The 27,045-nt window shown below is 58.4% G+C and overlaps 11 protein-coding genes across 11 annotated transcripts; 5 read left to right on the top strand and 6 right to left on the bottom strand.

Moving 5' to 3' along the window:
- The first annotated feature begins 132 nt into the window (after nt 1-132).
- FA10DRAFT_265996 (hypothetical protein) lies at nt 133-2,310 on the top strand. Its single transcript, XM_025521300.1, has 2 exons — nt 133-439; nt 518-2,310. The coding sequence occupies exons 1-2, from the start codon at nt 202-204 to the stop codon at nt 2,251-2,253; spliced, it is 1,974 nt and encodes a 657-aa protein (XP_025379392.1). The 5' UTR covers nt 133-201; the 3' UTR covers nt 2,254-2,310.
- Nucleotides 2,271-4,356, bottom strand: FA10DRAFT_265995 (hypothetical protein). The gene is made up of 3 exons (XM_025521299.1): nt 3,740-4,356; nt 3,316-3,671; nt 2,271-3,254 (listed from the first exon to the last, which is right to left on the bottom strand). The coding sequence occupies exons 1-3, from the start codon at nt 3,921-3,923 to the stop codon at nt 2,349-2,351; spliced, it is 1,446 nt and encodes a 481-aa protein (XP_025379391.1). The 5' UTR covers nt 3,924-4,356; the 3' UTR covers nt 2,271-2,348.
- A 199-nt stretch (nt 4,357-4,555) lies between these two features.
- Nucleotides 4,556-7,134, top strand: FA10DRAFT_265994 (kinase-like protein). Its single transcript, XM_025521298.1, has 5 exons — nt 4,556-4,675; nt 4,732-5,313; nt 5,373-5,488; nt 5,552-5,774; nt 5,834-7,134. The coding sequence occupies exons 1-5, from the start codon at nt 4,601-4,603 to the stop codon at nt 7,076-7,078; spliced, it is 2,241 nt and encodes a 746-aa protein (XP_025379390.1). The 5' UTR covers nt 4,556-4,600; the 3' UTR covers nt 7,079-7,134.
- Nucleotides 7,135-7,361: 227 nt separating this feature from the next.
- On the top strand, nt 7,362-8,984 carry FA10DRAFT_265993 (hypothetical protein). The gene is made up of 4 exons (XM_025521297.1): nt 7,362-8,157; nt 8,221-8,272; nt 8,347-8,659; nt 8,736-8,984. Exons 1-4 carry the CDS (start codon nt 7,475-7,477, stop codon nt 8,885-8,887), a joined length of 1,200 nt encoding a protein of 399 aa, XP_025379389.1. The 5' UTR covers nt 7,362-7,474; the 3' UTR covers nt 8,888-8,984.
- On the bottom strand, nt 8,927-11,585 carry FA10DRAFT_278802 (hypothetical protein). The gene is made up of 3 exons (XM_025523489.1): nt 11,437-11,585; nt 11,100-11,379; nt 8,927-11,006 (listed from the first exon to the last, which is right to left on the bottom strand). Exons 1-3 carry the CDS (start codon nt 11,494-11,496, stop codon nt 9,052-9,054), a joined length of 2,295 nt encoding a protein of 764 aa, XP_025379388.1. The 5' UTR covers nt 11,497-11,585; the 3' UTR covers nt 8,927-9,051.
- A 379-nt stretch (nt 11,586-11,964) lies between these two features.
- FA10DRAFT_265991 (PIN domain-like protein) lies at nt 11,965-14,111 on the bottom strand. The gene has a single exon (XM_025521296.1). It carries the CDS (start codon nt 14,059-14,061, stop codon nt 12,028-12,030), a length of 2,034 nt encoding a protein of 677 aa, XP_025379387.1. The 5' UTR covers nt 14,062-14,111; the 3' UTR covers nt 11,965-12,027.
- Nucleotides 14,112-14,249: 138 nt separating this feature from the next.
- FA10DRAFT_265990 (hypothetical protein) lies at nt 14,250-16,281 on the top strand. The gene is made up of 5 exons (XM_025521295.1): nt 14,250-14,979; nt 15,063-15,461; nt 15,533-15,623; nt 15,679-15,749; nt 15,831-16,281. Exons 1-5 carry the CDS (start codon nt 14,312-14,314, stop codon nt 16,180-16,182), a joined length of 1,581 nt encoding a protein of 526 aa, XP_025379386.1. The 5' UTR covers nt 14,250-14,311; the 3' UTR covers nt 16,183-16,281.
- Nucleotides 16,008-18,542, bottom strand: FA10DRAFT_265989 (hypothetical protein). The gene is made up of 8 exons (XM_025521294.1): nt 18,368-18,542; nt 17,979-18,291; nt 17,754-17,912; nt 17,102-17,695; nt 16,939-17,034; nt 16,813-16,881; nt 16,671-16,747; nt 16,008-16,597 (listed from the first exon to the last, which is right to left on the bottom strand). Exons 1-8 carry the CDS (start codon nt 18,461-18,463, stop codon nt 16,313-16,315), a joined length of 1,689 nt encoding a protein of 562 aa, XP_025379385.1. The 5' UTR covers nt 18,464-18,542; the 3' UTR covers nt 16,008-16,312.
- Nucleotides 18,543-18,739: 197 nt separating this feature from the next.
- On the bottom strand, nt 18,740-22,736 carry FA10DRAFT_300707 (PGAP1-domain-containing protein). The gene is made up of 2 exons (XM_025524882.1): nt 20,695-22,736; nt 18,740-20,631 (listed from the first exon to the last, which is right to left on the bottom strand). Exons 1-2 carry the CDS (start codon nt 22,691-22,693, stop codon nt 18,767-18,769), a joined length of 3,864 nt encoding a protein of 1,287 aa, XP_025379384.1. The 5' UTR covers nt 22,694-22,736; the 3' UTR covers nt 18,740-18,766.
- Nucleotides 22,737-22,840: 104 nt separating this feature from the next.
- FA10DRAFT_300706 (hypothetical protein) lies at nt 22,841-23,836 on the top strand. Its single transcript, XM_025524881.1, has 2 exons — nt 22,841-23,160; nt 23,247-23,836. Exons 1-2 carry the CDS (start codon nt 22,890-22,892, stop codon nt 23,600-23,602), a joined length of 627 nt encoding a protein of 208 aa, XP_025379383.1. The 5' UTR covers nt 22,841-22,889; the 3' UTR covers nt 23,603-23,836.
- Nucleotides 23,677-26,608, bottom strand: FA10DRAFT_278797 (hypothetical protein). The gene is made up of 3 exons (XM_025523488.1): nt 25,165-26,608; nt 24,851-25,102; nt 23,677-24,772 (listed from the first exon to the last, which is right to left on the bottom strand). Exons 1-3 carry the CDS (start codon nt 26,578-26,580, stop codon nt 23,714-23,716), a joined length of 2,727 nt encoding a protein of 908 aa, XP_025379382.1. The 5' UTR covers nt 26,581-26,608; the 3' UTR covers nt 23,677-23,713.
- Nucleotides 26,609-27,045: the final 437 nt, after the last annotated feature.

Genomic DNA, 27,045 nt, shown 5'->3' with positions numbered 1-27,045 from the left:
GAGAGGAACTTCTTTGGAAATAAAGATCTTCTGTGCTGCACGTCGGCGCTCTTCGGCCGTGCAAGCGCTGACTAAATGCGCGCCCGGACCCTGTTTCTGTCGCACACTTTTTGTCTTTGGCCTTGGCTGTCACATTTCACCACCCCGACCCGATCTGAGAGCTGAGTGTGCGTGCTACTCGCGCGCAAAGGTAGGAAGACGATGCTTCGGAGATCGTGCGCCGATGCCAGCGCGCGGTATCGTCTTGCCGCGCGGCTGTTGCATTCGTCGGGCGTGCAGCCGGAGCCGCCGCGGCAGGCCGAGCCGCGCAACATCTTCCAAGAGGCCGCAGAAGAAGCGGAGGAAGAGGCGCGCGACGGCGCAGCGGATGTTCGAGGTCGGAGCGCACTCCAAGAGGCTCGAGCGCGACTGGCAGAGGAGCCCGCATGGACTGGCGATGGTGAGTCTTGAAGGCGTCCCAGCTCTCAGGTGGAGATAGAGAGAGAGAGAGAAGCTGAAAGATGAGAAACGAGGAAAGAACGAGTGCAGGACACGATCCTGCGTATGCTCATGGACAAGCACCAGCCGCTGCGCGTCAAGGGCGCTTCGGGCTCCCAGCACCCCTCCGATGCCAAGCTGGCGTCGGTGCAGCGGCCGACGGTCGACCTTGGCGTCCGGGGCAGCCTCGCAGGCGGGCCCGTGGGCGACACAGAGGTGCGCGCACTCGCCGATGCGTCGTCGGTCCAGCCGGCATCCCCAGGCAGCAGCCAGGAGGGCATAGACGGCGACGGGCGGAGGCTGGCAAAGACACCCGCGGACAAGCCCTGGCTGGCCGTCTATGTCAATCCCTTCACGGGCGCCACGTCTGGCGGCGCCGCCTCGCAGCCGTCAGTCTACTACGGCAAGAACCTCGCGGCGATGAGCAGCATGCTGAAAAAGGGCCGTGCCGCCACGGCAGCGACGGCGCGCGCCAAGGACCGGCTCAAGCTCGCGGGCATCCGGACGGACCAGCTGCCGCTCGACGACAGCGGCAAGATGCGCGCGATCCGCGAGGGCGCCCGCAAGTGGGAGCGCGCGGGCCGGATGCGCGGCGTCAAGGAGGAGGCCATGGCCTACCGGCGACGGCGCGAGGAGATGCTGCTGACAGGCCAGATGACCGAAGCAGAGCTTGAGGCAGCCGAAGAAGCAGCAGCGGTGGCGTCGGCGGCAGCCGAGGAGGAAGATGAGCAGCATGCAATCCTGCAGGAGGGCCAGGAAGGGCCGCGACCGTCGTCCACGTCCGGCTCCAAGCCGGGCGAGGCTGTCATTGCCATGTCTGGCGGCCGCGGCTGGACATCGCTGGCCAACGAAAAAATCGAGGAGGCCATGAAGACCGACTACTTTAGACGCAACCCGCTCCGAGGAAAGCCCCTCACGAGGGACACGCACGAGATGAACCCCTTTCTGGGCAGGGAGGAGCGCATCATGAACCGGCTCATCCAGAGGCAAGGCGCTGCGCCGCCATACGTCGAGCTGAACGCCCTGCTCGAGTCCGAGATGAATGGCTTCCGGAGCCGCCTGCGGGACAGCTGGGTCAGGCGGGCCAGCCGCATCATTCTGGCCACGGACCATCTTCGCCGTGGGCTCGAGCCCTTTTCGAGCGCGACGGCCGCCGCGATGGCGGGGAATGGCAATGGCAATGATGCAGTAGCGAAAGCGGCACCGGCGTCGAGCAGCCAGGGAGAGGAGAGGCTCGTCGAGCTGGCCAAGCGGTACCGTGATCCAGAGTGGATCGAGCGGGAGCGGGCATTCCACGATACATGCATCGCCGAGCTCAACAACGTCGTGCGGCGCTACAACATCGTCGCGCCCCCCAGCGTGCGAAGGGGGCTCGTCGATCGGCAGCGGGAGCTCGAGCGGCTCTTTGTCGACGCGCACATAGATCTGGCCTTGGCTGTCAGCGATGGTCTGAGCAGGATGCGGTCGGGGACATCCACTAGTGTCTTGGATTCGGTGGTCGCTGCAAAGAGGAGAAAGACCGTTTCAACGTCGTGGTGGTCCTCGCCGTCTTCGTACGCCGACATCACCCCTCTGGACGGGCGGGGCGGCGGCGGCAGCAGCAGCAGCAGACGTCGGGGGGAGCCATCAGCCGGAGACGACCGCGTTGGGTCCTCGACAGATCTCAACGGTGGATTCCACGGCTCCACTCGATCCTCGAGAATTCCAAGCAAAGCCTTTCTTATGGCAGCCCATCTCGTTCGAAGGGCTCGCGACTGGGTCGCAGGGGCTCGGTGACGAGGCATAGGAGGCAAATGAGATGCTGTAGAATATAGTAGACGTAATAGATACATGCAAAAAAAGAGAAAAAGAGTCCGTGCCTATGTCTCCAATCAATGCTGCTCCTGCCTCGCCTTGAGGTCCTCGAGGACACGGATCATGGCATCCCGTTCTGCGGCCGGCATGGCCAGCAGATCCTCGACGCGCAGCTTTGACAGGCTGTGCCGCTCGCCATCCCCCGTCAAGAGAGAGACCCGCTGCTGCTGCCGCGTTGAGGCCGACGTTGAGGGCAGACGGCCATTGGCAGGGGCCTTTCGGATGGGCGAAGAAGAGGACAAGAAGAGACCAGCTGTAGACACCGAGAGGGAGGAGGACCTCGCTGCCCTGATACCGTCGCTGCTGCTCGCCATCCTCGATCTCCGCTCCTCTTCCTCCTGCATGATGCGTGCTGTGTAGGCTTCCTCGTCTGGCAGCGACGAAAAGTCGTCGTCGTCGTCGTCCCCAAAATCTCCCAGGGCCTGCTCGACGCGATGATGGTCCTCGTCGTGATTGTCATTTGACGAAAACGAGGAGGATGTGGGTGGAATTGCCCGAATGGCCTTGGACGGCCCTCCACTGCTGTCTCTGCCGCTGACTCGTCGACTGCCTCGGTCGAGGCCCTTTGCCAGCTCCAAGAGGTGCGCAGACGTGTCTGAAGCCTCGTCCTCTAGGCTCACCCAATTGCGTGAGGGCGACGCTGCAGCAGGCTGTGCTTTCGAAGACGTTCTCGAAATTAGGGTGTGCACGATTCCATCAGGCCCAATGACGCCCGTGATGGGGCTTCCATTGAGGCTCATCCACTGCACCTGCTCGCCTGCGCGCGCTGCGCGTGGTCGGGCGCCCATTGGAGTAGGGGGAAGCTTCGGAATCCCACTCGATCGTCCTGCAATGACCGAAGGCTCCAATCTGGGAGCAAACGTCGCCGCTGATGGTGGCCGAACCTTGGACGGAGACATAGATCCGGCGGCAATATCGTTAATCTGCCGCATTGCCAATGTCAGCTGGGTTCGCTCAGGTAAACATGAGGCAAGGGCTACGCACCATCTGCTTTTGCTTGCCTTTGGCCTTTGGCCTCGGACCCGTCTTGGCTTTCGCAGAAGCGGTCATCTTCTGCCTCGTCTTGGATGTCGCGGGCTCTTCGCTTGCCTCTTTTCGCTTCCGTTGCAGCTCTTCGACCTCCTCGTGCTCTTCTTGCGCTTTTCTGGCCCGGCTCGCCAGGAAAGCGGCCTTGGACTGAACAGCCTGGACGCTGCCTTGGAATTGGTTCACAAAGTCATGCATCGAAAGAAGCCGGACGGCGCGCGGCAGCTTGCCAATCTTGATCGTCATCATTTGTGTTCTTGAAGAATTGACGCTGCTGTCCAGCAACCGCAGTGCTGTCCTCAGCCGATTCTCCACTAGAAGATGGCAAGACAGAGTTTCAGCGTTCCGTTCACTGTTGAGCATGCACGAACAGGCTACCCACCTTCTAAATCGTAGTTGTCGAGGAAGCTTCGGATCTGCTCCTCTGGCATCCCTCTTTGCCTTGGCTTCGATGGTGACGAAAAGTATTTCGCAGGGGAGGATGCCTTCTTCGGACTGCTGCTCGTTTTCTCCTTCTTCTTCGGGCTGCTGCTTGACTTGTCCTTCTTCTTGGGCGTGCTGTGCATCTTGTCGGTCGAGTCTTTCTTTGGACTTGCGATTGCATCGACGCTGCTGCCTTCCCCGCTGTTGATGTGTCGCTTGCTTGCCTGCAGTGGCGCGACGCTGTTGACCCTTGCCTCCACCACCTCGTCCTCGTGGACCTCTTCGACAACCGTGTCTGGCTCCGTCACATCCTTCTTCTTTCCTTTTCCCTTTGCCTTCCCTTTTGGCTTCGAGGCTTGTTTCTCTTCTGGAATGGCCGGGGCCGCCTCTAATTTGAATGAGGAAGAAGAGCCGACTGCCTCGCCAGCCTTCGACTTCTTGGCCCAGCCCCTCGCGCCCCTCTCATCGTGTTTGGCGATCAGTCTGTCCAAGTCCTTGTCATCATCGGCCAAAGACGCATTTGCTTTCGTCTTTGCCGATCGTGACGAAACAGACCTCGCGGGCGCCACCGACGCCGTTGTCGCTCCTCTCGCCATGGAGAATCGTGGTCGATGGTGTGTTGGATGGAATTTGGTGTTGGTTTGCCCAAGCCCTAGTTAGACGCGCTCCCCCTCTTTTGGCGCGAAAGATTCAAGTCGGGTGTTTTGGCACGTGCTCCGGCGCGAGCGGTGGAGCAACACTCTCTGCGCCGTGTTCTGATTAAATTCCTCTCGACGCCCACTCGACTCATTGATCATGAAGAGCGAAAGGGGGATCGACGATGAGGGAGTCTCAAGATGCACGCTCGTTCCGAAAGCTGTATTACGGCCTCTTCCCTCGGGCGCCTGAGGATTTGGTATGTGTTGGTGCATGCCACCACAAGTCAGGACCAATGTTGACAAGATGCTGCAGCTCTCCAATTATACCCACCTGCGCACCCTCGTCTCGCAAAAGCAGTCCAAAGGCGATGTGCAGATCGATCTTATGCGGTCGATTCTAGGCCCCACTTCGCGTGGTTATGGTGGAATGCAGGTCGTGCTCAAGTCTATTGCCATTACGCCTCGCACATCGGCAAAGGCCCTACGTGAGGCTGCCATACATCGGGCCGTCTCACTGAGTTGGACAAGCGAGGCCAGAGTGCTTCCGCTTCTTTCTCATTTCATCACACACGTGCTTCCAGGAGCAGGAGATGATAAGGACGAGGCGAGTAGCTCCTCTTCGTCATCGAACGGCAAGCGCACGTCGGCGCCTCGTGCTACATCTACCTTTCTCGTCCTCGTCTTTCCTTTCCTGGAGCGAGGCACGCTCTTTGACTGCGTTGCAAAGAAGATGACAAGCCAGCTTCGGAGGCAGAAGATAGGGGAAGATGAGCTTCGATGGGTCATCGTCGAGGCGGCCTTGGCTCTCCAGCGATGTCATGAACGAGGTGTAGTCCATCGGGACGTCAAAGCGGAAAACATCCTTGTCGACACCCTTCACGGGACACCAAAGCTGGTGAGCCTTGTAATCAAATCCATTTTGACGGTAACGGCTCATTCCTTAGTCTGCCTCAGAGACTGGCGGACTTCGGCATGTCTATTTGGATCGATGAGACGAGAGAAAGCGAGGGCAAAGCCGTCGGGGACCAAGCCGACAGCACCCTGTGCGGGACCTGGGACTACCTCAGTCCGTGAGTCGGTACGCGTCAGGGCAGAGAAGATTCTTGGACCTGACAGTAGACATACGGGCACAGCGAGACTGCAACCCAAAGACGCACAGGGCCACCGTCAGACGTGTGGGCGCTCGGATGCGTCTGTGTCTGGCTCCTGACTGGTTCGACGCCTTTTGCAGATGAGAAGAGCCACGACCAGATCGTCGACCGGATTGCAGTGGGTAATTGGGAGGCCGCCCGGGCCCAGCTTCCCGACACGCTGAGCTACGAATGCCTCGACTTGTTAGAAGGAATGCTTCAAGTTGTGAGTAATCATTGTTGTCTGCCTGTGCTGTCCGGCCACTGAACGATTATTCATTCAAGGACGTCGGAGAGCGAATCACGATTCAACGAATCTTGAGGCATCCTTTTCTGAAGCCGGAGCTACCTCGGCGCGCCATAGTTGACACTGTCGATGGAGCGGTCCAACAAGCAAGGGGGGCTCGACTTCGCATGCCTAGAGCCTCTACACCACCGTCTAGAAGTGAAAGATCCAGTCTCTCCAACCCGAAGGAGCTGCAGATGAGGGTGCCTTTCGGGGAAAGGAACAGCACGACTCAAACACAAACGCCTACGTCGCTGCGCTCAGCTATGATCAAGATTCAAACAGAGTCACAAGTCGTTGACAAAGCCAAGGAAAAAGACGGCCGTCCGAGAAGGACCCCGTTCGGGGTCGTCAGGCTGCCAGCCTCTTTCTCCTCCCCATTTTCCCCACAGCGACCGGCCCTGAGGACCATCTCGCCCAGTAATCAGCCTCCAATAGAGAAGGAGAAAGATGCGAATCTCTCACAGCGGGATCGAAGTGAGGAGCAAGAGAAGGAGGCAGAGCTGGCGCTCACCCAAAGAAAGCGCGCAGATGCGTCAACGACCTGGGGCGGAGGTTTGGGGACTCGCGGAATTCCGCCACTGCGTCAGAGAACGGGAAATGAAGGACGTATGGCAATTACTCCGGAAGGAAGCGTGGCTGTTGTGACACGGATGGGGGAGCCACCACGGCAGCAAATGGCTACCTTTGTCATTGATGCAACCGGAAGCATCCTGACCGATTGTCGAAGTACGACGCCGGAAATGCACAGAGTCTCGGGAGGTCTTGACCCTTTCCTCGAAAGCATCTATGAAGGGGCCTGCAGATGGCTGGATCGCGTTCGAGCGAGGACGATCGTGGCTGCTTTTACTCTGCCACCCGATGAGAAAGAAACCAAAGATGAGGCGCTCCCGACAGCAGCTTGCCTCGTCCGAGCCAATAGAGACTTTGCCGTCTCCTGGCAAGGGACGCATGAAATTCTCCAGGGCAGTATCGAAGTCGACGTACGACGAACGACAGGCATGATAAGTATGACGACCCTATTACAGAGCTTCCCGACACCAGACGATTGCGGGAAGACTCAATCGACGGCGAAGAGGTATGCATTGCCTATCGCTTCAACACGGGATGGCTCGTGGACTTGCCCATCACTACAAGACGACGCCGATGACGAGGTCTCCAAGCGCGAGAAGCTCGCTGCCAGGAAGGCCCTGGCCTGCGCGAGAGCAGTGGACGATGTATTTGCTGGCCTGCCCTGGATGTGACCGTGCTGTATATTAATTCTTTCCGAAGCTTTGTGTCCCTATTTAATGTTCTGTGGACTTTCTGGGTCTTGGTTGCGCCACAAAGTGGAAGCAGCATATCCCGCTCCCGCGTTTCTGCAGATTCTCTCATCCGAGACACTTTAGACTACTGCTCTGTGCGCACTGAAAAACCCGATACAAGCACCCAGGCCAAGAAGTAGCTGACTATTTACTGCGAAAGTTTTCCAATTTAAGCCTCGTTCACGCCGAGAATCTTACGAATCTTACGAATCCTTGCCTGAGCCAGACCTCAAGGGTCATTCTCGTATAAAGGGCTTCAAGTCAGCCTCAGCAGATGTCCCTGTATCACCGTTTCTATCACCCGCTCGCTGCTGCTGCCGCAGACGAGTTAGAGCGATGAGAGCCGCAGCGACGACGGCGATCCTCGCCACGCTCCTTTTCGCATCGACGTCGGAAGCGGGCCGGAACTTTACGCTCCGCGACGATATCTCCGGCAATGGCTTTTTTGATGCCTTCACCTGGTGGGACTCTGCTGACCCTACCCACGGATTCGTCGACTACGTCTCCAAGTCCGACGCCCAGAAGGCTCAGCTCTCCTATGTCGACTCCACGACGGGGAGATTCGTGATGCGTGCCGACGACAGCACAGTCCTTTCGGCCGGCTCATCCACGGGCCGCAAGAGCGTGCGGATCCACAGCAAGAAGCTCATGGGGGACGGCGTCCTCATCGCTAAGGTGTCGAGGATGCCCGTTGGCTGCGCAACATGGCCGGCGCTCTGGACGAGCACGAGGGGCACTTGGCCCACGGGTGGCGAGATCGACATTGTCGAGGGTGCCAACGACCAAGGGCCAACAAATCTCGCAAGCTTGCACACGAGCAACGGCTGCTCCATTGCGGGTGGGTCTGGATACGGAAACCTTACGACCGTGGACGCAGCGACGAGAAATACGACATCTCTCACAACCGCAACTCTTAGACTGGACTCGGGCACGACAGAGAGCACGTACTGCGGGTACCAGCCCGGCTGCTCTGTGCGTTTCTCCGGCCAGAAGTCCTTTGGCAGCGAGTTCAACGATAAGTGCGTCTATCTCATAGCCAACGTTTGGCGAAACAAGATTGCTAATTTATTTCTCTTCAACAGCAATGGAGGCTTCTTTGTCATGACGCGGGATACCATCGCCGGTGGATCCGGAGTGAGTCTCTTCTGGCTCCCCTTGCTAGGATCAGGACCCAAGCTGAATTCAAAACCCTCCTTTCCACCCCAAAGATTTCCGTCTACTTCTGGCCCTCAACCACCGCTCCTCCCTCTCTCCTGACTTCGAGCCCTGCTGCACCCTACTTGCTCCTGCCCGACCTCAACACCTCCTCTTCCGCCCTCACCACCTCGTCCGAGGGCCAAGACTGGGGCGTGCCAGCGGCCCACTTCCCCAACAATGCCACGACGTGCGAAATGGACAAGCTCTACGGCCAGCACGAAATCATCATCAACCTGTCCCTCTGTGGCGACTGGGCCGGCGCGACCTTTGACTCGGTCAGCGCCTGCCAGCTGACGGGCTCGTCGTGCGAGGCATACGTCGCGCGTGAGTTGCTCTGAGCTTCTCCTCCTTCTAACGTGCGTCAAAGCTGACTTGAATGTGGGACCGCGTCTCCTTCCAGGCAATCCATCGGCCTTCACGAATGCTCGCTGGGAGATCGACTACCTGCACGTATACACCGACTCTGCCCTTCGTTCCGCTCTCCGTTCTCACCAAGGTACCCTAGTCACCGCTCTCGTCGTTTGCGTCTCTGCACTGCTCGTCTTCTTCTAGTTTCTTTAATGGGACATTCGCACATCATCACGCTCTGTTGGTCTTGTACAGTACATTGTATAATCTTGCTAGCATGGAGACGCCAGCAGCTAGAATGATAGACTCCAGTCCGAAGCACACGCGGTGTTCATTAGAGGGCAGGGTGTGCTGCTGCTGCTGCTACTCTAAGGGTCCAGGCCATTGATGTCGAGCAGCGTTTTCCAGTCCTCTTGCGCCTCCTCGCCCGGCTTGCCAGCAAATGCCTCGTCGGCGCCCACCCACTTCCAAACATCAAAGTGGTGATTGAGCCCTGCTTGCTCCTGCACGGCGTACGGCCCACCGTCTTCTGCATGCAAGCACCTCTTTCCCTCTGGCAAATGAGCCCCGCAGCAGCCTCCGGCGCGAGGCGACGGTAGAAGAAAGTAGACGGCCTTGACACGGGAATGAACGAGGGCCATGCAACACATGAGGCAGGGCTCGTGCGTGGTGAAGAGGGCAAGATTGTTGAGGAGGTACTCCTGGCCGTTGGCAAGCCGTTCTTTGTCCTGCTTGGCGTTCAGCGACGCCGTATCGGTGGACTTTTGAGGCGACGAAGACATCGTGCAGACCGATGATCGACCAGGTGGAGCAGGTGAGGAGGTGCGAGGTGTTGATCCCGTCAGACCCTGGAAGCTCGGGTGGCACGAAAGGGGAACCGACGAGGCTGACGATGACGTCGACGAGGACGACGAGGGCCTGTGGTTGATGTCTGCATTGCGTTGAAGCAAAGCCACCTTGGCATTGACCGTTGGCAGGCGATCAGCATCTCGCGCGATCCGAATGCTGGCCACACTTGTAATGGCATTCTTGACGGCGTGCTTGAGAGGGTTGCGCAAGCTCTTCCTTGTGTCGTACGAATCAACAATGATGGCATCTGGGCTTTCGCTGGATCCCGTTCGCGAGTAGGCTGGGCAGACATGAGCCCCAATCGCAAGCTCGCCGTTGGCCTTTGCCCTTCGCGCATTGTCGATGCACTTGACGAAATTTCGCCTCGCCCATTCCGTCGCATCAGGAGTCCAGGATCGTGCGTCGCCGGCCCGATCGACAACCATGTTAGGCTCAGGGCCCATGATTGTCGGAGAAGCCGGTGTCGCGGTGGGATCATATGACGGTATCTCTGGGAGCTCAGAAGGCCGAGCGATACCGAGCTTGACAGACACAGGCCAGTGTGCCTTCCACTCTTCCAATCTCTCGCGGCTTGGGGCTGGATATCTAGGGACCTGCTCGACGTATGGCTCAACCCGTTGGCCATCGTCTCCAAGCTGAGCATCGCCAAAGAGTGTCATGATCTCTTCGTGGGACCAGTCATCGACCTGCCCGATGAGGGCACATAGCTCGACCTTGCCTGTCCGAGAGTTTGTGATGCGATGGAAAGTGCGCAGATGGCGCATGGTCCCGTAAGTGTCATCGTCTACGCCCTGCCTGCGCTTTCCCCTTGGCTTGCGAACTCCCTCTCCGTCGGCCTCATCGTCGGCCTGGTCGCTTGCGATTTCAGGCTGCTCTCGCGCTTCCTCTGCGGCAGCTGCAGCTCTCTTTCTTTGACGAACCACTTCGAGGAAGGCTTCAGACTTGCGCGGTGCGATCTTGAGGATCCAGACGTCCATCAGTTCCAGGGGCATGGTGTTGGGGTCGATAGCAGCAGTGATGCGCCAGAGCGGCGCGGCATCAGGTCCGACGGGATCAGGAGGCTTGATGAGCATCTTTTCCATGTTCCCGTTTGGCAGCACGACATTGCCGGTCCTCTCGTCGCAGTCTCCGGACTGATGCCCGCCCCTACGCCTTTCTTTATCTTTGAAGTCGATACTGTCTCTGTTACCACCCACTGAAGGCTCCACCTCATTGACTACTTCCTTTTCACTCCCTTCTGCTTCGAAACCCGCGAGATTGAGGAGCTCTTCCTCTTCTCCATTGACAGCCCCCGCGATCGCCTGTGGCTCCGCCTCTTCTGCTGTCTCCCACCACATCTTCCCTGACCCATAGCTGATGCAGAGTTCCTCGCCTGCGTCCACATTCCGAGCGAGTGTGTAGCGAATCGTCTCGCTCGGCTTATCCAGACTGTACGACACATTTGGCGAATTTGGCGAGTGGTTGAACAGAGAGCCTGTCACACGACCATGACCACAAGTCAGCTTTCCTGGGTCTCGCCTCTGGGGACCTTCAGGCATGTGTCATGATCGATCGATAGACGACTCACCGATTCCAAGCGCAAGCGCCATCGTACTACCCTTGCCACTGCTCCTGCTCCAGACGTACGTGTACTCGTGCAGGAGCGTGTGCTGCCCATGCTCCTCGTACTCCTTGGCGTCAAACAGCAGCACATGGCTGACCTCCACGACCGTGCCTGCCTTGAGTGGCGTGGCGGCAAAGACGCCTCGCCCCGCAGATGCAGTCTGGCGAATCTGCAAGGTCCCAGGTTGGACGATGGACGTTCCCATGGGCACAGACGACGTCGACGCTACCTTGGATGGCAGGTACTGCACCACGTCGACGTCAGCTCCACTCCGACCAGTAGCTCCTCGCGAGCGGCTCACCAGCATCGAGGAGGGACCGCCGTTCCCATCCGGTCCCATCTCTTCGACAATCGACGGCATCTCTCCCGAGCCCGTTCCTCTCTTGGGACTGCGGACTGCGATTGAGAAGGTGTTCAACCTGCAGGTCCAGCTCCCAATTTCTTCCAAGCTAAAACCAAAAAAAAAAAACAAGGGCGCAAAAAAAAGGAAAACAGTCAGAGTCAGATGGGCAGGGCCATCTTGTCTCTCAATTTCAACCACGTGTCGTGGTGACCTTGAACCTTATATCACACCTCTCCTCCATCAGCGTAAGGACTCCCATAGCTCGCTCGACCGTCAAGGACAGACGGCGGAGAAGGGAGCAAAAAGAAAAAGAATGAACTGCAGCACCCAGGATTCCCGCGTGGTCCCCCACCGCAGTACTGACTAGGCGATACCGTGCTTAACTTCGCAGATCGGACGGGATGCGGTGCTTTCACGGTTCTATGGCCGCAGATACTTATGTAGCGTTCATGAAGGGATATGAACACAGATTGACAATGTTGTTTGCTTGGATTGCAGTATATGCTTGAACAGACTATGGATACATTTGGTTTGCTTTGTTCGACGTTATCAACCTGACCAGCTCGCTACGGGCCCCCCATCCTTGAACAGCCCTGCTCCGAATCCTCGGCTCTGCGGTGTAGTCGTCGCTGATTCGTCCTTGTCCAGCGAGTCGTGTCTCCGTACACCATGAGTTTGAAGATACCTTTCGACCTCTTCATCTGACTCGTCGCGTGATTGCTGTGCTGGCTCCGGCCAGAGTTGGGCCTGACCCTGCCCTTTGAGCTTCCTCAGCTCCTTGAAGAGGCTTGGCGGTCGCCTGAAGACATCTCTCGCCTGGTTCAATTCCTTGCTGTACTCGCGCCACGTCATGCCATTCGGAAGCGCAAATTTAGCCATCATGGACGCCATGCTCTTGTCGATCCGAGGTTGCTCGTCGGCCTCCGAAAGAGCTCGAATCTGCTTGGGACTTCGCTGGTCCTTGCGGTGCTGCGCCACGGCTCGGAGAACCTCTTGGCGGATTCCATTGATGCTTCCGAATGTTTGCATGAGCTTCAAGGCCCTCCGCGAGCCAATTCCCGCGACAGTGCGATTGAAGTCAGTGCCGCAGAGCAGGGCAAAGTCGAGCATCTTTCTTGCGCTCGCCTTGTCCGCCTCGGCCTTACTTGCTTCATCCTCGGCAGGCTGTGGAGGAAACAAGGTGAGGCGGACCTGCTTGGCATCGACGAGCTCCAGTCCTTTGGATCCGACGAGCCCGCGCAGCAGCTTGACATCGTAGAGGAGCACATCGCTGTCCTCGCTCGCGACGGCGTCGGCGTGCCCGTCACGAACGAGCATGGCCGCCATCGCTTCGGCCTCGTGAGCCCTTCCGCCGGTACGAGAGCCGTCGCCAGTCCAGAGGACAGGAATATTCAATAGACGACAAAGATCGGCACAGTCGTCGAAGATCTGAGGCGAGAGAGGCTCCGAGGAGCGGGCGTAGGCCCTTCCTAGGACCTGATTTTGGGCGGCGATCTCGGTCAGCGCCAGGGGCTCCTCAGCAGGAAGTTCGGGCGTCGTCTTGGAGAGGGCTATGGCGTCCGCCGACGTGGCCGTCACATCTCCTTCTCTGCATTGCGAAGACTCAAGGGCCGCATACAGTGTCCCCTCGAGCGCAGTCATCTTAGCTTGCGCTGGCGTCTCGGGTGGGAGCGAGACTTCGGCTTCCTCGGTGCCTTCCCTGGGTCCAGTCGAGACAGCGCTCGCTGCAGCTTGGAGATGGAGGTATTCACGCCTTGCTGAATCGATGCGCGAGGCGATGGCGATGGTCGCCGATGACTCGGCCTCCTTTACTTCGGACCAGATGCCATCGTATGGCGGCTGTCGTGCTTGCCATTCCTTTATGTCGCTCTCTGCTGCCTGGACCAGCTCCTCGAGTGGTGCAAGGTCGATGCCTTTCCAGTCGTCCTCAACGAGCAAGTCCGATGATGGCCGCACAAAGACGGCCTCGTGAAGCTTCGCGTCGTCCAAGGACACGAGAGCACCCTGGTCAATCTCGCTTTCTTCAGGTCCTGCCTCGGCCTCTTCTTCAGCTTCGTGCGTCTGGTCGGAGAAGCGGTCCAACAGAGTCGCGGTCTGCGAAACAGGGAGCGGCGCCTTGCTCTCTGACCAATGTCTCAGCAACGACGCCACTTCTGCCCGTTCCGTGTCCTTCAACGATCTCCACTGTGCCAGTGCCTGCTCCAGGTGCCCGAGCCGATCGCGTCTCAGCTTCTCGATGAGAGACCTGGTCGAGAGGCGAGTGCGCGCCTGCTTCCTCCTCGCTCGTTCACGCTGCTTCTGCGGCATTCTGGCCGATGCCGCCGGGTTGTCAAACACCATGATCGGTCTGACGTTGGCCGCCTCCAGCGCGCGCGCCAGGCGGTGTATCCCAATGAGGTGGCGGCTGGCGTGCGCGTCATCAGCAAAGTGCAACCTCTGCACAAGCAGCGTGGCATCGATGGCTAGTCTGTAGCCAGGTGGGAGCTGGCTGAGCGACGAGAGCTTCTCGATAGCGAGGGGCGCATGCTGCTTGATGAGCGGAAAGATGCCACGGATCCCCATGACCGCCTTCGTCGCCTGCATTGTCCTCCCCTCTTTCGCTACCTGTTGCTCATGCCGCAACGAGATCGTTGCCAAATCAATCAGAACCAACTAGCTGCTTACTTTTTCTACTATTGGCGCGTTTTGACGCGCATTCATTCGCATTCTCGGACAGACTTAGACCGAGGACGCTTCTGCCACACGTGAAAGCAGGCGGCTTTCGACGATCTCCACACTCTCCTCGTTCTTCTCTCTCTTCTTCCCTTCCGAACCCTTCTCCCCCTCATCGAGAATGAGCAAATCGTCGTCGCCGTCGCGGGCGCCGTCGGTGTCGGGCTCTGAGCAGAGCCTTGGAGCGCGGAGCAAGCTGCAGACGCTCGCCATCGAGACGCTCCTCTCCACGACGCTCTCGTCTGTCGCCTCGGCCCCTCCCCGCCTGCCCGTCGCAAAGAACAAGGAGCCCCTCTCGTTGCCGACAACGACGCGCAACTTCCGAGGCTTTGTCCAAAAGAGCGGTCCCATCTTTTACTTTCAGGATGCCGTCGAGGCCACGCTCATGTGGGACGATTGGCCCTGGACGGCGATGTGGATGGCCATCTGGGCCCTCGTTGCGCTCCACCCTTATCTGCTCCTGTGCGCCCCAAGTGCGATCTTGTCCATCATCCTCATCAGGACCCATCAGGCACGCTTTCCCGTCGGGCAGCCAGCTGCGGTGTCGCAGGCCAATGCAGCTGGGGACGACGATGTTCCGCTGTCACCCTCTCGTCCTCCCCCAGGCGCAAAGCAGCCGGCCGTCGAAGCGTCGGGGCTCCTGACTCCTTCACCTGCGCAGTCGCTGCGGCACGCCATGGAGAAGCCGACGAGTACGGGAGAGGGTGCAGTGCGGCCTCCGCTGGTCCCCAATCCACCGCACGAGGGCACGATCAAGTACTACGAAAATCTGAGAGACATCCAGAACATGTGAGCGGAACCTGCCGAATGCGATTCGAGTACCGTGACAAGAAGATCATGTCATTGACCCCCCTATACTTTTATCTTTTCAGGATGAAGATGGTCACGGATGGCTACGATGCTGCAGCGCCCATGGTGCCCTACCTCAACTGGTCCTCGTACCGCCGCACGCTCCTTCTCCTCCAAGCCTCGCTCGTGGCTACTGCGCTCCTCTTCTTCCTCGGCCCTTACCTTCCCATTCGACCCGTCCTGCTCCTCGCCGGCGAAGGAGCTTTTATTGCGAACCATCCCTGGCTGCAGCCTGCCGTCTCGGGTATCACGAAGCGCCTCTCTGACGAGAAGACTGCCGGTCGGACTCCGCTGGGCAGGGAGCTTCGGCGCATGGAGGCAAGGAGCAGGGCGCTCAGAGCCAAGCTTCGAATCTGGATCGAAGAGGATGGGCTCGACGACGTTGTTTGGCAAAAGGGATGGAAGGATGTCGAGATGTTTGAGTGGGTCTCTTTGCTGTCTCGCCCTGCTCCTTCCCATGGTCAGCTTGCTGATCGGTTTTTCGTGACTTTAGAAACGAGCGCTACGTCTCGCCAGACTCTCCCGGTGCCGCGGCAGGGACAGCCGGCTGGAGCGCTCACAACCTGACATTTGGCGAACGCAAGGCAAGTGTCTCTGCGATTCCTCTCTTCAACTCATGCTGACACAGGTGTCCTTTAGCCATTTACAAAGGGCGCAGACGGGTGGTCGGCCGAAGAGCTCGAAGTAGCCGGCTTCTCGCTCGACATCAGGTGAGTCGGCCTCGAGGTCATATGCATTCTTGTTGAAGAAGAATGCCAATCTCACCGCCGAGTTTCGCTCTTTCACAACAGCAGACAGGTGGCCATGGCCCTCGAACCGGGCTGGGCGTGGGTGGAGGGCGACGACTGGCGCATCGACTGGGTGGGCGTCTGGTCCGGCGTCGGCGTCGACGAGGACGGCTATGTCTACACCGACGCTGACTGGCAGAGCCCCGCGGGGTATCCGTACGGCCACAAGGACCATCCGGCCTACCCTCCCGTCCTGCCATCAGCGCCTGGCAGCGAGTCGGCGATAGCTAGCGATGACGAGGAAGACGGCGATGGCGAGGTTGGACTGACGGGAGCAGAGGTCAGACGGGCAAAGGCAGAGACACGGCGACGGAGGTGGCTCCGCCGAGCCATCTGGGTCGGACAACAGCAATGAATGAGACACAATTTCGATAGTTTCAACTCATGCTGCTCTGGCTTTAGATTGGTGCTGCAACATTAATTCCCAACTGTCCATTGACCTTTACAAGACACCTCCTCACACAGAATGAAGCGTGACGGGCTGCTCAGTGATCAATGTCCTCCCAGCCCCTGCCGACTGTCTTTGTGAGCTCGTCCTGCGTAAAGCTCTTTGTGGCCGAGTAATAGCCCGCAAAGATCTTGGCGTCAATCTCGACGTGGGCGTCGGTCGGCAGCAGGTGGTCCGGCAGCTCCTGGCGCTCGACGACCTCGATACCGTTGGAGACGAGGGCATTATACTTCATGTCGCTCATCGACATAAACTTGTCGATGCGGCCCACGCCAAGCCAGTTCAGCACGTCTGCCGGGCCGATGTTTTGGAACCGCATGTCCTAGAAGGAAGGGTCATGGCGTCAGCAGGTGGGAGGAGTAGTATGAAGAAAAAACAGGGCAGAGGAGGCTCACCTCGACACCGGCAATGTTCTGGGTGCGCTTGAAATACATGGCTGCCGAGTCGGTTCCCCTCTTCCGGGCATTGTAGACTGTGGTCATGTACAAGCCAAGATCAGATTCTTTGTCGAGGAAAGAAAAGGTAAATGAAACTCACCCAGGTACTTGGTGACCTCGCCGAGAGCCCTGCCTTCCTTCGCAAAGTAGATCACAATACCGCTGCCACCTGATTGAGACAAGAAGTCAGCAATGCACGAGAGACGCTGCGGGAGAAGACACTTGCCTCGCTGAGCAGTCTTGATAGCCTCTTCGATGCCGTACAGAAGATATGGCCGGCAGGTGCAGATGTCGGAACCAAAAATGTCGCTACCAGAGCATTCTTGTGCGACGAGGAAGTGGGCGAGTCAGCTTATGAAGAATGATGTTCGCACGCAGACCACACTCACGATCGTGCACACGGACGGTCTTCTCTTTGGTTGGGTCGCTCATGTGTTTTGGATCCCCGAAGATGTAGACGGTGACACCGGCGATAGGGGGCAAGAAGACCTTGAGGTCGTGCCGAGTGAGGAGCTCGGGGAACATGCCGCCGGTGTCTTCGAAGAGAGCTCTCCGCAGCTGTCCTTCTGGCACGCCCAGGCGATCGGCAATTCCTGGGAGGTACCAACAAGGGTCAATGGCCGCCTTCGAGCAAGCCACCTCGATACCAGGGTCGACATCATCAGGCGTGCCCGGCAGCCTCTCGGAAGGGACAACGATCTTGTTGTCAAGAGGGATGCGGCCCAGCTTGAATGCTTCGTCGATTTCTGGCATCTTGATGTGTGCCTTCGTCACAGCAATTGTAGGACGAATGTCGACTCCATCCTGGAACTCTTGGCGGAAGAGTTGAGGTGCCAAGTGTCCCCAAGGATCTAAGGCCACAATCCTGCCAGGAGTAAACCAATTTGGGTTGGGCTTAATGTCGAATGGAGGCTCCGTGTTGGTGAAGTCGGGTCGGTGGTTGGGGTTGAGCTTGCCGACGGCCACGGCCAGAGCGCGGTAGACTGGCAATCGCTGTCATGAGCGAACGGACACAAAAAGACTATGAATCTGAGAACTTACCTGAGTAAGATCCTCCATAAGCGCCGATGCTGTTCCTGATCTTGATGGAGTTGGGGTGTCTTGACGCGACGACGGGACCCCTCTCTTTCGGGTCTTGAGCATACCACTTCAGAGGCAGAGGCCTGATGCCTGCCTGTCCAGGATAGGTTGACAAGATCACTACGCACGCATTTGTTGTTAATTGAAGTCATGGAATGCGGTCCACGAGGGGTAAGCCAGACTCACCACGACTGCTGTAGTAGCTTTGCAGCTCGCTAGCCGTCTTTGTGGGGCCCGTCTCAGGCGTCTTGTCCGGGGTGTTGTTGTTTGTGTGGGGCAGCGCACCTGCATTGGAGACACCAGACTTGCTTCCCAGGATAGATGCGGCTTCGAGTGGCGGACCGAGAGGCTGCGAAGGCGGGCTCGAGGCCAAAGCGTGGCCGTTGCCAAGCGAGGAAAATTGCTCGATTGGTCGATGAACGGGCGAAAGACCAGTCGAAAGGCGACGGGTCTGGACCGAGGGAGATGAGAGCGTTGCAGCGCCATGGAGCTGATCCACCTGAAGTTGAGCAAATGGTAAGAAGTCAGTGGCTGATAGGCTCAGTCCATGCTCGATCATAGCGCGCCAAGCCAACCTTTGACTCGAGCTGGGCATTGCGCAGCTTGAGATCATTGAGCTCGCTCAAGATCTTGGCCAGCGCCTCTGTCGTAGCAGGATCGGCAGCTGACATTGTCGCTGTGGCGTTGAGCGATCTAGGACAATGTTTTGAAAAGAAAGGCTGGAAAGCTTGGTCGTGCTGGATGTCGAACGAGAGAGAGACACGCAAGATAAGCTGGGCCCTGCAAGGATATGCAGGTCGCCGCGCCAGCGCCGATTTTTGGTCCGTGCGTCGTCCCCCTTTGAGCTTGAGCCGAGCATCGAACGGAAATTCACCCGATGATTTCTGAGGGCACAGTTTAAACAGCTCAAGCTATCGTTCGCCTCTCTCAAAGGAGAGGTTGAGGGAGGGGAGTTCAGTTCATATGATTGACGGCTACTCTACATTTGCATCTTGTGGGCTCCTTTTGAGCTCAATTATCTCCTTCTCGACCTTCTTCATCTCGCTAAGTACTTGCAACAGTGTACGGTTGCCCTCGGGCGACGCACTTCCAAGGCCTTGCAACGCTCTTCCAAACTCAGTCTGGGCTCGTCGAAGCGATGGTGGAGGGAGTGCTGCAAACTGATAGAGAGCATCGTACGGCTGGATCTTTCTGGCCTTCTCCTTTGTCGCTGTTGCTGCATCGTCTTTCTTCTTCTTGTCATCATCTTTGTCCTCTTTTGACGGTTCTGCAGCGACCTGCTCAGTTCCCCTCCTTCTCCGGAGCCCGTCTTCCTTGCGCAATAGTTCCACCTCCTTTTCTCCCGCGACCTCGCCTTCTAGCGCTTCTTCTTCGATCTCCCTCTCGACGATCTTCCAGCTTCTATGCTCCTCATCCCAGCTTGTCCCCTTCCTCGCTTTCATCCTCGCGTCCCAACCATCCTCCCCGAGCCTGAATCTGCCCAGCTGCATCTTTGCTTTTCCCAAATGCAGGTGTCCTGCCCCTAGCCGCTCGTCGACGTGCTGTCCGCGAAGGACGACGTACTCATCCATCAGCTCCAGGTACCGAGCGAGGGCTTCGTCGAGGTCGTCCAGCTTCGCCTCTTGCATCTTGCTCAGCTCCGCCTCCTCATCCTTAGCGGCGTCCTCTCCCACTCGGTATGGCTCTTTTCCTGCCTCGTTGTCAGACTTTTCGACTAGTGACTGTCGAAGAGACGCTGGCATCTCTTCGAATGCGCTTGCTACCTCGTTCGGTACGTTCGAATAATTTGCTGAGACCCTTTCTTTTGCAACTCGACGCCCACCTGGTCCCAGCCGATCTTCGAGCAAGATGTCGTCTTCTTCCTCACCCTTGCCAGCTCGTGTAGCTTCTGGTAAGCTCGAAGACCCAGGAGGATGGGCTATTGAGGCCGGGAACCACCTCGCTCTGAAATGGACAAACAAGATCCATGAAAGGACGCCATTGATGAGGACGGAGATGCGATATGTGTGTCGGATCCCGTAGACGAGCGTGGCGCCTCCCACGAAGAGGAACGCAAGCCTCGTCATTGTGGCTTCGGCTGGCGATCGTGCCCTCTCGAGCACCCTGCCGCTGCTTGCAACCTGAACAACGACGAGAATGGACAGAATCCTCGAGGCATCGTGGTCCGAAGACGAAGCCAGAGGTGCGATCCAGCCATTGACGAGATTTCGCGCCCAGACAAACAAGACAGGGGCGTGCAACGGCACGATCCAGAACAAGAGATTGAGCAGAAGCAGGTGTTGGGCGTGCTGGTCCGCTCTCGCCGCTTCTTCCAGCGCAGAGCACCTTCGAAGCGGCAAAGCAGAGCGAATCGTGATGACGAGATGGACGACAAAGGCCGCAAGAACAGCGAACTGAATCGGCACGGCGGTCCAGAGGACGACGATGACGAGGGCGAACCCGACGAGCGTCGACTTCTTCAATTGCACCTTGGCTCCCTCCGTCTTTGCCTCTCCATACGAAAGTTGCAGAGGTAAGGACAGCGAAGCATCGAGCTTGCATGCTCGCGAGACTGAAGCTGCGACCCAGACGAGACCTTCGAGAACGAGCGAGACCCATAAAGCAAGCCCGCAGGCGGCGACGATGAGGAGAGGGCCGAGGATGAGGCTGAAGATGAGCGGAGAGGAGCCCAAGCCGACAAAAACATCCTGGACAGCTTGAGACGAAGCCGAGGTTGATGCTGGAAACAGATTCAAGAGCGTTTTCTGAACCACCACAGCCGTGATGGAGATGAGCCCAGAAAAGCCCATGAGGTCACTTGCGTGCCATGATAGAGCCGTCGACGGCTTGGCGAAGCTCCCTGCAGCAAAGACGAAATGAGTACTCTGACCACAAGAAGCGCACCTTCCGCCTCACGACTCACCACTCTGGTCCCATTCGTGCCAGATGAGCGAACAAAGAGAAGCGACAATAGCAAAGGGAAAGGCGACGAGAGCAGTTCTGTATCTTGAGACGAGCAGCCCGGCGCTGACCGTCCAATTGATTCGGACACGGATCCCAGCCAGCTCGTTGCAAGGATCGAGGAATCGCTGAAACACGGTACCTCTTGCTCTGCCCGGAGGCATGTAAGGTGAAGTGCTGTGCAGCGTCAGAATTTTCCGCTGTTGGGCCGCCAAATCGATAGAGGGGTAGTACTGTATGTCGCCAGTTGACAAATCCAGTGCTCGAACTAGAGGCGCTACGCTCTCAAGGCCTTCCTTTCCGCTACAAGAGCCTGCGCTGGCCGTTCGGAGGAAGTCGAGGTCATAAGCTAGCAAGGAGCTGTCCATGGACGGGATTCTGACACTGTCGGTGTCAGGTTCAAAGGAGGCAACGAGGCCCCAAACGAGGGACATGATGCCCGCTGGCTGCAAGGACAGGTTCTCCGAGACGAAGCGAGCGTCCAGTAGACCCGCGTGATCATCCTTCCTCTCGACTTCAATGCGATCAGTGGCCGTCTGTTGCAGCTGAGATGACGAGAAGTACAATTTTCGAAAGCCGACGCCGGGCAGCTCATAGCGAGCTTCAGCTTGCGGGAAAGGCTGTTCCTCGGCTGGTGACGGTGGGAAGACGAGGAACGCACTCGGAGAAACCGCCTGACAGACTGATGAAGCGCTACAGAGGCGAACCTCAACGGCCGTCTCACCACTGTCCGGGCCAAAGACATCGTCTGGTCCTACGTCGAGCGAAGTGAGCACCTGGATAGCCTGCGGCGAGGGCCCCACTCGGAAGCTCTTGACTTGCCCCTCTCCTTCCAGCTGCCTTTCCGCCTTCATGGGAGGTGCGTGCACTTCTTCGATGTTCTCGATCCCCAACGAGATGCGCCAATGCTCCCTTCGCTCCCTGAGAGACGCGCCTCGGCCAACGTCCTTGATGAAACCTCGAGCGATGCGGTAGCGCAACTGATCGCACCACATCATGGCGAGGTGATCGACACCGCTCCAAAGGCCCGCGAGACTGGCGGTGAAAGCCGAGAGAGAAGTATCGTCGCTAGTCAAACGTGCGAGTCGAAGCGAAGAGGGCTCCGAGGCGAGCTGGTTGTCGAGAACGCCGCCGCTGAGCGAGATGAGGAGCAAGCTTTCCTCGCCATTCTTGTCAGCATTGTTGGCCATATCCCAGGCTTTTCGATTTACACGTGTGTATACACCCTCAACTCCGACGTCGAGAGGGACGGGCGGGTAGGCATGTGGGCTGGAGAGGGTGACGATGGTGTCGACACTTCCCTCGGGGTGATTGTCCTTGTCCAGCATCAAGCGTGCCACGAGGCCTCCCATGCTGTGTCCCAGGACAGCAACTTTGACCGGACTGGATCTGGTGGCGTAGACCTGGTTCACGAGGTATTGAATGACCTCGTTGAGGTACGTTGCCTGCTCGTCCATGGTGCCGCCGTGGAATGCGGAAAAGTCCTCGTTGAAGTCGACCGTCCACCAGTCGAGCTCTTCTTCATGCTGCCGAGCTCTATGCTGGTGGTGCGAGGAGCTGGCCACACTGCGAACCTGTCCGTAGCTACCTGCGTTGCCTGGCACAAAAAGCGCCGGGCGGCCCTTTGGGAGATCCTCATCGGGGCTACGGTGCAGATCAGGTGGCCGTTCCCGGTAGAGGAGTAAGCGGTATTTCTTGTCGAGGCCCGAGGGAGACGGAGGTGTATGGACGACATAAGACGGCCACATGCGCGACATTCGGCAGCGCTGCTCCAGCTCCAGCGAGCGGGGCAGTGAGAGGAAAGAAAGCCCGATCCGACCCAGGATAGCGAGGGAGAGCAGCAGCAGGCACGCCGACGACAGGAGGAGCGGTCGGCTGGTCCAGATTGATCTCCGTCTGCCACTCGCATCGGCAGCCGCGGCAGGCCTTGCCGTTCTGCGCCTGAAAGGGCTAGGCCACATCTCTACTTCCTCTTCCTTCTCCTCCCTCTAACGTCGGTGGTTGCGCAGCTTGTTGAGAAGGACAGTCTTCCGTCCGTGCGCACGAAAAGAAGCAATTCCACGTGTTTCAGCTGAGCTTTGTTTCTTCCCTTTCTTCTCCACCTCGCACTCTTTCTTTTCCATTCCCTTGCTTGAATCTGGCAGAGTCGGAGTGACCATGAGCTCCTCGCAAGCGGGCTCATCGAAGCCCTCGTCTGTCGAGGCGAACTTGAAGAAAGCCCTTGAGCTCAAGGAGGAGGGCAACCGCCTCTATGCCGAGGCGGCAAACGACGCCGATGCGCTCCTTGCCGCGCTCCGTTGCTGGCACACGGCCCTCCTGCATTGCGCAGGCATCAACTCGTTTGCCAGCATGTATGGCGCCAAGTCGACGCCCGGCCAGGACAAACGCGCACAGGACTTGACCGTTGCGCTGCGTCTGAATCTCGCAGGTGAGCGTCACAGAGAATCTCACCCCTTCGTCTGCGCTGGGCGCGGGTGCGTAAGCGAGAGCTGACTGGGGACACTTCGGAAACAGCATGCTACATCAAGGAGGCCAAGTACGACAAGGCAATCTATGCCACGACAAAGGTCCTCGAGACCGACGACAAGAATCTAAAGGCTCTCTATCGACGCTCCCTCGCGCGCCTCCGCACCGGCGACCTGCAGCGCGCGGCCCAGGACCTGGATCTGGCCCTCGAGCAGTCGCCGAGGGACCCCAGCATCCGTCGGCTGGCTGCTGAACTCGTCGAGAAGGAGCAGGACCGTATCGGCAGGCAGGGCGAGGAGGAAGCGCGAAAGGCCGACGAAGAGGAAAGGAAAAAGAGAAGCGAGGAGGAGGCCAAGCGGCACGACAGCCTTCGCGAGAAAGAGCAGAGCCAGCCAGCGTCATGATGGTCCAAGGGTAGCCCGGGCAACAAGATCATGGTCGAGGGAAAACCTTTAGCAAGAAAGCAAAGCAATGATGTATTTGTAGTTGTACAATGATGATGATAATAAAGAATCTCACGCGAAATGGATCAGGTCCAGGCTCGCTGCTCGACACACGCCGCCATCGATGTTGCGGACGATGACAAGCTTGTCGAGAGGAATCGGGTTTCTCTGCTTCTCCATTCCCGCCTCCTTCTCCGTAACTGCTTGGCCCCTTGCTACATCCCTCTTTACAAGGTCGAGCCACGCGATGAGGCTGATACTGGCAATCGCCTGCCCTCTGCCTCTCGACAGCGAGTAATCGCCCGTCGTTACGGCGCCCACCAGCGTATCCTTTGCCGCACGTTTCGACTCCAGGCGATGAAGCTCCACCTCATCGCGTTGCTCCTTTTGCTTCTCGACGGCCTCCAGCGTCTCTCGCCAGTGAACAGCGTCCCTCTCTCGGAGATGGTGAATCTCGGCAAAGGGCCCAAAGGCACCCTTTCGGCACGCGGTGACGCGAACGCACACGAGCACTCGTGAAATGTCATGGCCAAAGTCAAGCCTGACTGCATCTTCACCGCCAGACACGTAGCGTTCGACGAGCTTGCCCATGTCGACGACTGGGCTTCCTTGAAGCTGATCAACCTGCTCTCCTGTTCCCGTTCGAGAACCAAGCTGTGCCGAAGACGAAGTGGCAAGCATCCACGGTGCTCTCCTCTTCCTTTTATCTTCTTCGCCTCGGGACCGCTCGAAGCGGCTCCCATTGGCCACGCATGTCTCCCATAGTTCCCTTCCTCCCCACGGGAATCGGATCCCTGCCCGGTCGTAGTTGACGCGCTTCGCCGGCGGTCTCCGGCTCCATTCGGCCTGCGCTCTACTAGCCTCCTCATCCTGGATGAACCGGCCTGCTGCTGTACCCGTCCAGTCATGCGGATAGCAAGGCGAGCCAGAGTCAAGCTGAATCGAGCGAGCCTGGACCTGCCCAATCACACGAACCGTGCCAGGATCGCCGTGGGCCAACGAAAGCCAGAACGGGCGGCCCCAGCCTCGAGGGACGATCAGAGTGAAGCGGCTCTGTGCGCCGCAGAGCACGACCACGGGTACGACATCGTCGCTTGAGCTTGGGAGCAGTCTGGAGCCAGGCACAACGAGCTGTAACGGGAAAGAGAAAAGCTTGAGCAGTGAGACATCATGACCCTCTCCCCGTCACAAAGACAAAAGATGACTCACGTGTGCTCGGCGGCTGTCAATTTCGCCCTTTGTGTAGGTCGGCAGCATTGCCCCGTGGGTGAAGAGCCTTCCTCTCGCCAGGGTTGGGTCACCAACCACGGTGCTCTTCTTCACTTTCCCGGCACCCTCTCGCCGCACATCGCCTACGGCCCTCTTCTTAGGAGGGTAGCTGAGCCGGGGATCGTGAACATCGAAAGCCATGACGGTGCCTGACTCGATCTTGGGGTGTCGCGATGCGAGCACATCGTAGGCCTACAACAACAGGTGTGGGTCAGTCATCTGCGAGACGTCCCATGGTCAGTGACGCAACGCACCTCCTTCTTAACTTTGTCCGTTGACTTCGGCAATCTCAAAACAGAGGCCAACAGAGGCCCGGCTTGAGGACCGGCAATCTCAAAGGTATTGAAGCCCTCAAGCTTCGCTGCCGCACGCTGTATCGCAGCCAGAAAGGCAGCCGCCGTCCTCTTGCTTCCCGGAGCAATCGCCTGGCTGCCATGTCGGCGACCTTTTGCGCCAGAGCCGGCCGAGATGACTGGACTGGGAATCGCATTGAGGCGAGTGACCTGAAGGTGCCCCACCATCTTCCCTTCCACCTTTACCTCGGACTTTGTCGTTTGACAAGCGCGCTTGACTCTGCCGAAGAGCATGTCGATGTTGGCAGGGTGCGTCTTGAGGAGGGCTCGCCGCGGTTTTCGGTCTTGCTCCGGGATCCACATCACCTGGACGGGCGCTTGAGCGGCCGGCAGAGAAGACATCGACGTCTGCTTGCCTCGCTCCTCGTTGCTGAAGCTCATCATCGTTGTCTCGCAATACTTCGTGCCTGGGCCCCAGATGCTTGGCTGCCAGCCATCGAGGATGCCCGCAGCTGCCAGAGCTCTTCCCAACGCCTCCTCAGCGGGCATCTCGCCTTCCTCCGCTAACGAGTCGATCCGGATCCATGATTCGTAGCTGCGATCCATGACAGTAGCACGCGCCTTCTGCGCCCGCCAGCTGGCACGATGCGACTTGAGGCTCGGCTCCTCGGCCAGGCTGAAACCCCACCGGGAAAGAGTGGGCGACGGCAAAGTACCCCTCGGACCAAAGACTTTAGGGCGCAGCGAACTCATGCGAAAGCGCTTAGCGTGCCAAAGATGTGTTTCGAGCCACGCATTTGCTCGTCTTGCCACGCCAGCACGGCCGTATGCACCTGTCTTACCCTTTCTGGCGCTCCTCAAGGCCCGTAGCACCAGCTCGGTATGGCGACGCGTCTCGACTCGGCGAGGATACGCGCCCAGGCTGCTTCGCCCCTTTGCTGACCTCCGGTGTCGAGACTCTGCCCTCGATCTTGGCTCCGTCTTGCTGGCTCGGAGCTCAGCGCGGCCTTTGCTGCGGAGTCGCTTGGGAAGCGCGAGCAAGTTGTGCGAGGCATTGCGGCGCCGTGCATGTCTTGGTAGCATCTGCCATGCCCGCACGTTAGACCCCTCCTTGGATGCTGCTCGGGCCATTGCAGCTCTGAGCGAAGCGATCTCCTGGGCATGTGCCTCGAGAGTTGAGTCGACGCCGAGCTGTCCGGGCAGGTCTGGTCCTCGCCGCTTCTTCTCATCGTTGTTGCCCACTTTGATCACTCGCGACTTTCGCTTCTTTTCCAAGAGCCGCACTTTCTTGTTCTTCTCCGGACCCTCCTTACTACCTGCTGCAGCACTACCGCCTTCGCCGTCGCCCGGCTTTCTCTTGATGCCGGCGGCCATCATCGTCCGGGATTAGTCGCTCTCATCGATGTCTCTCGATGGAAAAACCAGTCAGTCTAATTTTTTATTTGAGGTTTTTTTTTTCTTTCTCCACTTTTCCCGCGTGGCGCTGGGCGCTCGAGGGCGTTGTAGGACGAGAGACCTTCGCGCTGTCTGCCACGGCTCCGCACCAACAGACCTATCCCAAGCTTTACTTCCTCCTTTGTGACACTTTCCCCTCATTTGAGTCTTTGATGCACGATGAAGAGATCTGATTCGGCCTCCGGAACCGCCTCTGCATCCGATAAACGGGCCCGTGTGGAGATAGAGTATCCCCACGAGAAAATTCTCGAGGTGCTACGCATTGGCAAACAGCTTGACGATTCACTAGGAAGCGGCGAAGGGGTACAACACGCAACGTCGACCGCAGCGGTTCTTCTTGATAAAGTCCAGTCACTGTTACGGGAATGGCAAGGAGCCTTCAGGCTG

The sequence above is a fragment of the Acaromyces ingoldii genome, assembly GCF_003144295.1.
Source record: "Acaromyces ingoldii strain MCA 4198 unplaced genomic scaffold FA10scaffold_2, whole genome shotgun sequence".
Taxonomy (NCBI): domain Eukaryota; kingdom Fungi; phylum Basidiomycota; class Exobasidiomycetes; order Exobasidiales; family Cryptobasidiaceae; genus Acaromyces; species Acaromyces ingoldii.
This window is presented reverse-complemented; position numbering and strand designations above follow the sequence as displayed.

What these genes read in the sequence shown, in the direction of transcription:
- FA10DRAFT_265991 (XM_025521296.1), bottom strand. Translation starts at nt 14,061, where the DNA reads ATGCAGGCGACGAAGGCGGTCATGGGGATCCGTGGCATCTTTCCGCTC.
- FA10DRAFT_265996 (XM_025521300.1), top strand. Translation starts at nt 202, where the DNA reads ATGCTTCGGAGATCGTGCGCCGATGCCAGCGCGCGGTATCGTCTTGCC. An exon ending in GCCCGCATGGACTGGCGATG is followed by an intron (nt 440 to 517) that starts GTGAGTCTTGAA and finishes AAACGAGGAAAG; the next exon opens with AACGAGTGCAGGACACGATC.
- FA10DRAFT_278802 (XM_025523489.1), bottom strand. Translation starts at nt 11,496, where the DNA reads ATGCCGTCGATTGTCGAAGAGATGGGACCGGATGGGAACGGCGGTCCC. An exon ending in GCGGTCCCTCCTCGATGCTG is followed by an intron (nt 11,380 to 11,436) that starts GTGAGCCGCTCG and finishes GACGTGGTGCAG; the next exon opens with TACCTGCCATCCAAGGTAGC. An exon ending in GGCGCTTGCGCTTGGAATCG is followed by an intron (nt 11,007 to 11,099) that starts GTGAGTCGTCTA and finishes GTCGTGTGACAG; the next exon opens with GCTCTCTGTTCAACCACTCG.
- FA10DRAFT_278797 (XM_025523488.1), bottom strand. Translation starts at nt 26,580, where the DNA reads ATGATGGCCGCCGGCATCAAGAGAAAGCCGGGCGACGGCGAAGGCGGT. An exon ending in CGGACAAAGTTAAGAAGGAG is followed by an intron (nt 25,103 to 25,164) that starts GTGCGTTGCGTC and finishes CTGTTGTTGTAG; the next exon opens with GCCTACGATGTGCTCGCATC. An exon ending in TTGACAGCCGCCGAGCACAC is followed by an intron (nt 24,773 to 24,850) that starts GTGAGTCATCTT and finishes TTCCCGTTACAG; the next exon opens with CTCGTTGTGCCTGGCTCCAG.
- FA10DRAFT_265994 (XM_025521298.1), top strand. Translation starts at nt 4,601, where the DNA reads ATGAGGGAGTCTCAAGATGCACGCTCGTTCCGAAAGCTGTATTACGGC. An exon ending in TTCACGGGACACCAAAGCTG is followed by an intron (nt 5,314 to 5,372) that starts GTGAGCCTTGTA and finishes AGTCTGCCTCAG; the next exon opens with AGACTGGCGGACTTCGGCAT. An exon ending in ACCTGGGACTACCTCAGTCC is followed by an intron (nt 5,489 to 5,551) that starts GTGAGTCGGTAC and finishes ATACGGGCACAG; the next exon opens with CGAGACTGCAACCCAAAGAC.
- FA10DRAFT_265995 (XM_025521299.1), bottom strand. Translation starts at nt 3,923, where the DNA reads ATGCACAGCACGCCCAAGAAGAAGGACAAGTCAAGCAGCAGCCCGAAG. An exon ending in CGACAACTACGATTTAGAAG is followed by an intron (nt 3,672 to 3,739) that starts GTGGGTAGCCTG and finishes GCCATCTTCTAG; the next exon opens with TGGAGAATCGGCTGAGGACA. An exon ending in AAGGCAAGCAAAAGCAGATG is followed by an intron (nt 3,255 to 3,315) that starts GTGCGTAGCCCT and finishes GCAATGCGGCAG; the next exon opens with ATTAACGATATTGCCGCCGG.
- FA10DRAFT_300706 (XM_025524881.1), top strand. Translation starts at nt 22,890, where the DNA reads ATGAGCTCCTCGCAAGCGGGCTCATCGAAGCCCTCGTCTGTCGAGGCG. An exon ending in GCTGCGTCTGAATCTCGCAG is followed by an intron (nt 23,161 to 23,246) that starts GTGAGCGTCACA and finishes CTTCGGAAACAG; the next exon opens with CATGCTACATCAAGGAGGCC.
- FA10DRAFT_265990 (XM_025521295.1), top strand. Translation starts at nt 14,312, where the DNA reads ATGAGCAAATCGTCGTCGCCGTCGCGGGCGCCGTCGGTGTCGGGCTCT. An exon ending in TGACATTTGGCGAACGCAAG is followed by an intron (nt 15,624 to 15,678) that starts GCAAGTGTCTCT and finishes GGTGTCCTTTAG; the next exon opens with CCATTTACAAAGGGCGCAGA. An exon ending in GGCTTCTCGCTCGACATCAG is followed by an intron (nt 15,750 to 15,830) that starts GTGAGTCGGCCT and finishes CTTTCACAACAG; the next exon opens with CAGACAGGTGGCCATGGCCC.
- FA10DRAFT_300707 (XM_025524882.1), bottom strand. Translation starts at nt 22,693, where the DNA reads ATGTGGCCTAGCCCTTTCAGGCGCAGAACGGCAAGGCCTGCCGCGGCT. An exon ending in GCACGAATGGGACCAGAGTG is followed by an intron (nt 20,632 to 20,694) that starts GTGAGTCGTGAG and finishes TCTTTGCTGCAG; the next exon opens with GGAGCTTCGCCAAGCCGTCG.
- FA10DRAFT_265993 (XM_025521297.1), top strand. Translation starts at nt 7,475, where the DNA reads ATGAGAGCCGCAGCGACGACGGCGATCCTCGCCACGCTCCTTTTCGCA. An exon ending in GGCAGCGAGTTCAACGATAA is followed by an intron (nt 8,158 to 8,220) that starts GTGCGTCTATCT and finishes TCTCTTCAACAG; the next exon opens with CAATGGAGGCTTCTTTGTCA. An exon ending in GTGCGAGGCATACGTCGCGC is followed by an intron (nt 8,660 to 8,735) that starts GTGAGTTGCTCT and finishes GTCTCCTTCCAG; the next exon opens with GCAATCCATCGGCCTTCACG.
- FA10DRAFT_265989 (XM_025521294.1), bottom strand. Translation starts at nt 18,463, where the DNA reads ATGTCAGCTGCCGATCCTGCTACGACAGAGGCGCTGGCCAAGATCTTG. An exon ending in TTATGGAGGATCTTACTCAG is followed by an intron (nt 17,696 to 17,753) that starts GTAAGTTCTCAG and finishes AGCGATTGCCAG; the next exon opens with TCTACCGCGCTCTGGCCGTG. An exon ending in CGAGGTCACCAAGTACCTGG is followed by an intron (nt 16,748 to 16,812) that starts GTGAGTTTCATT and finishes ACATGACCACAG; the next exon opens with TCTACAATGCCCGGAAGAGG.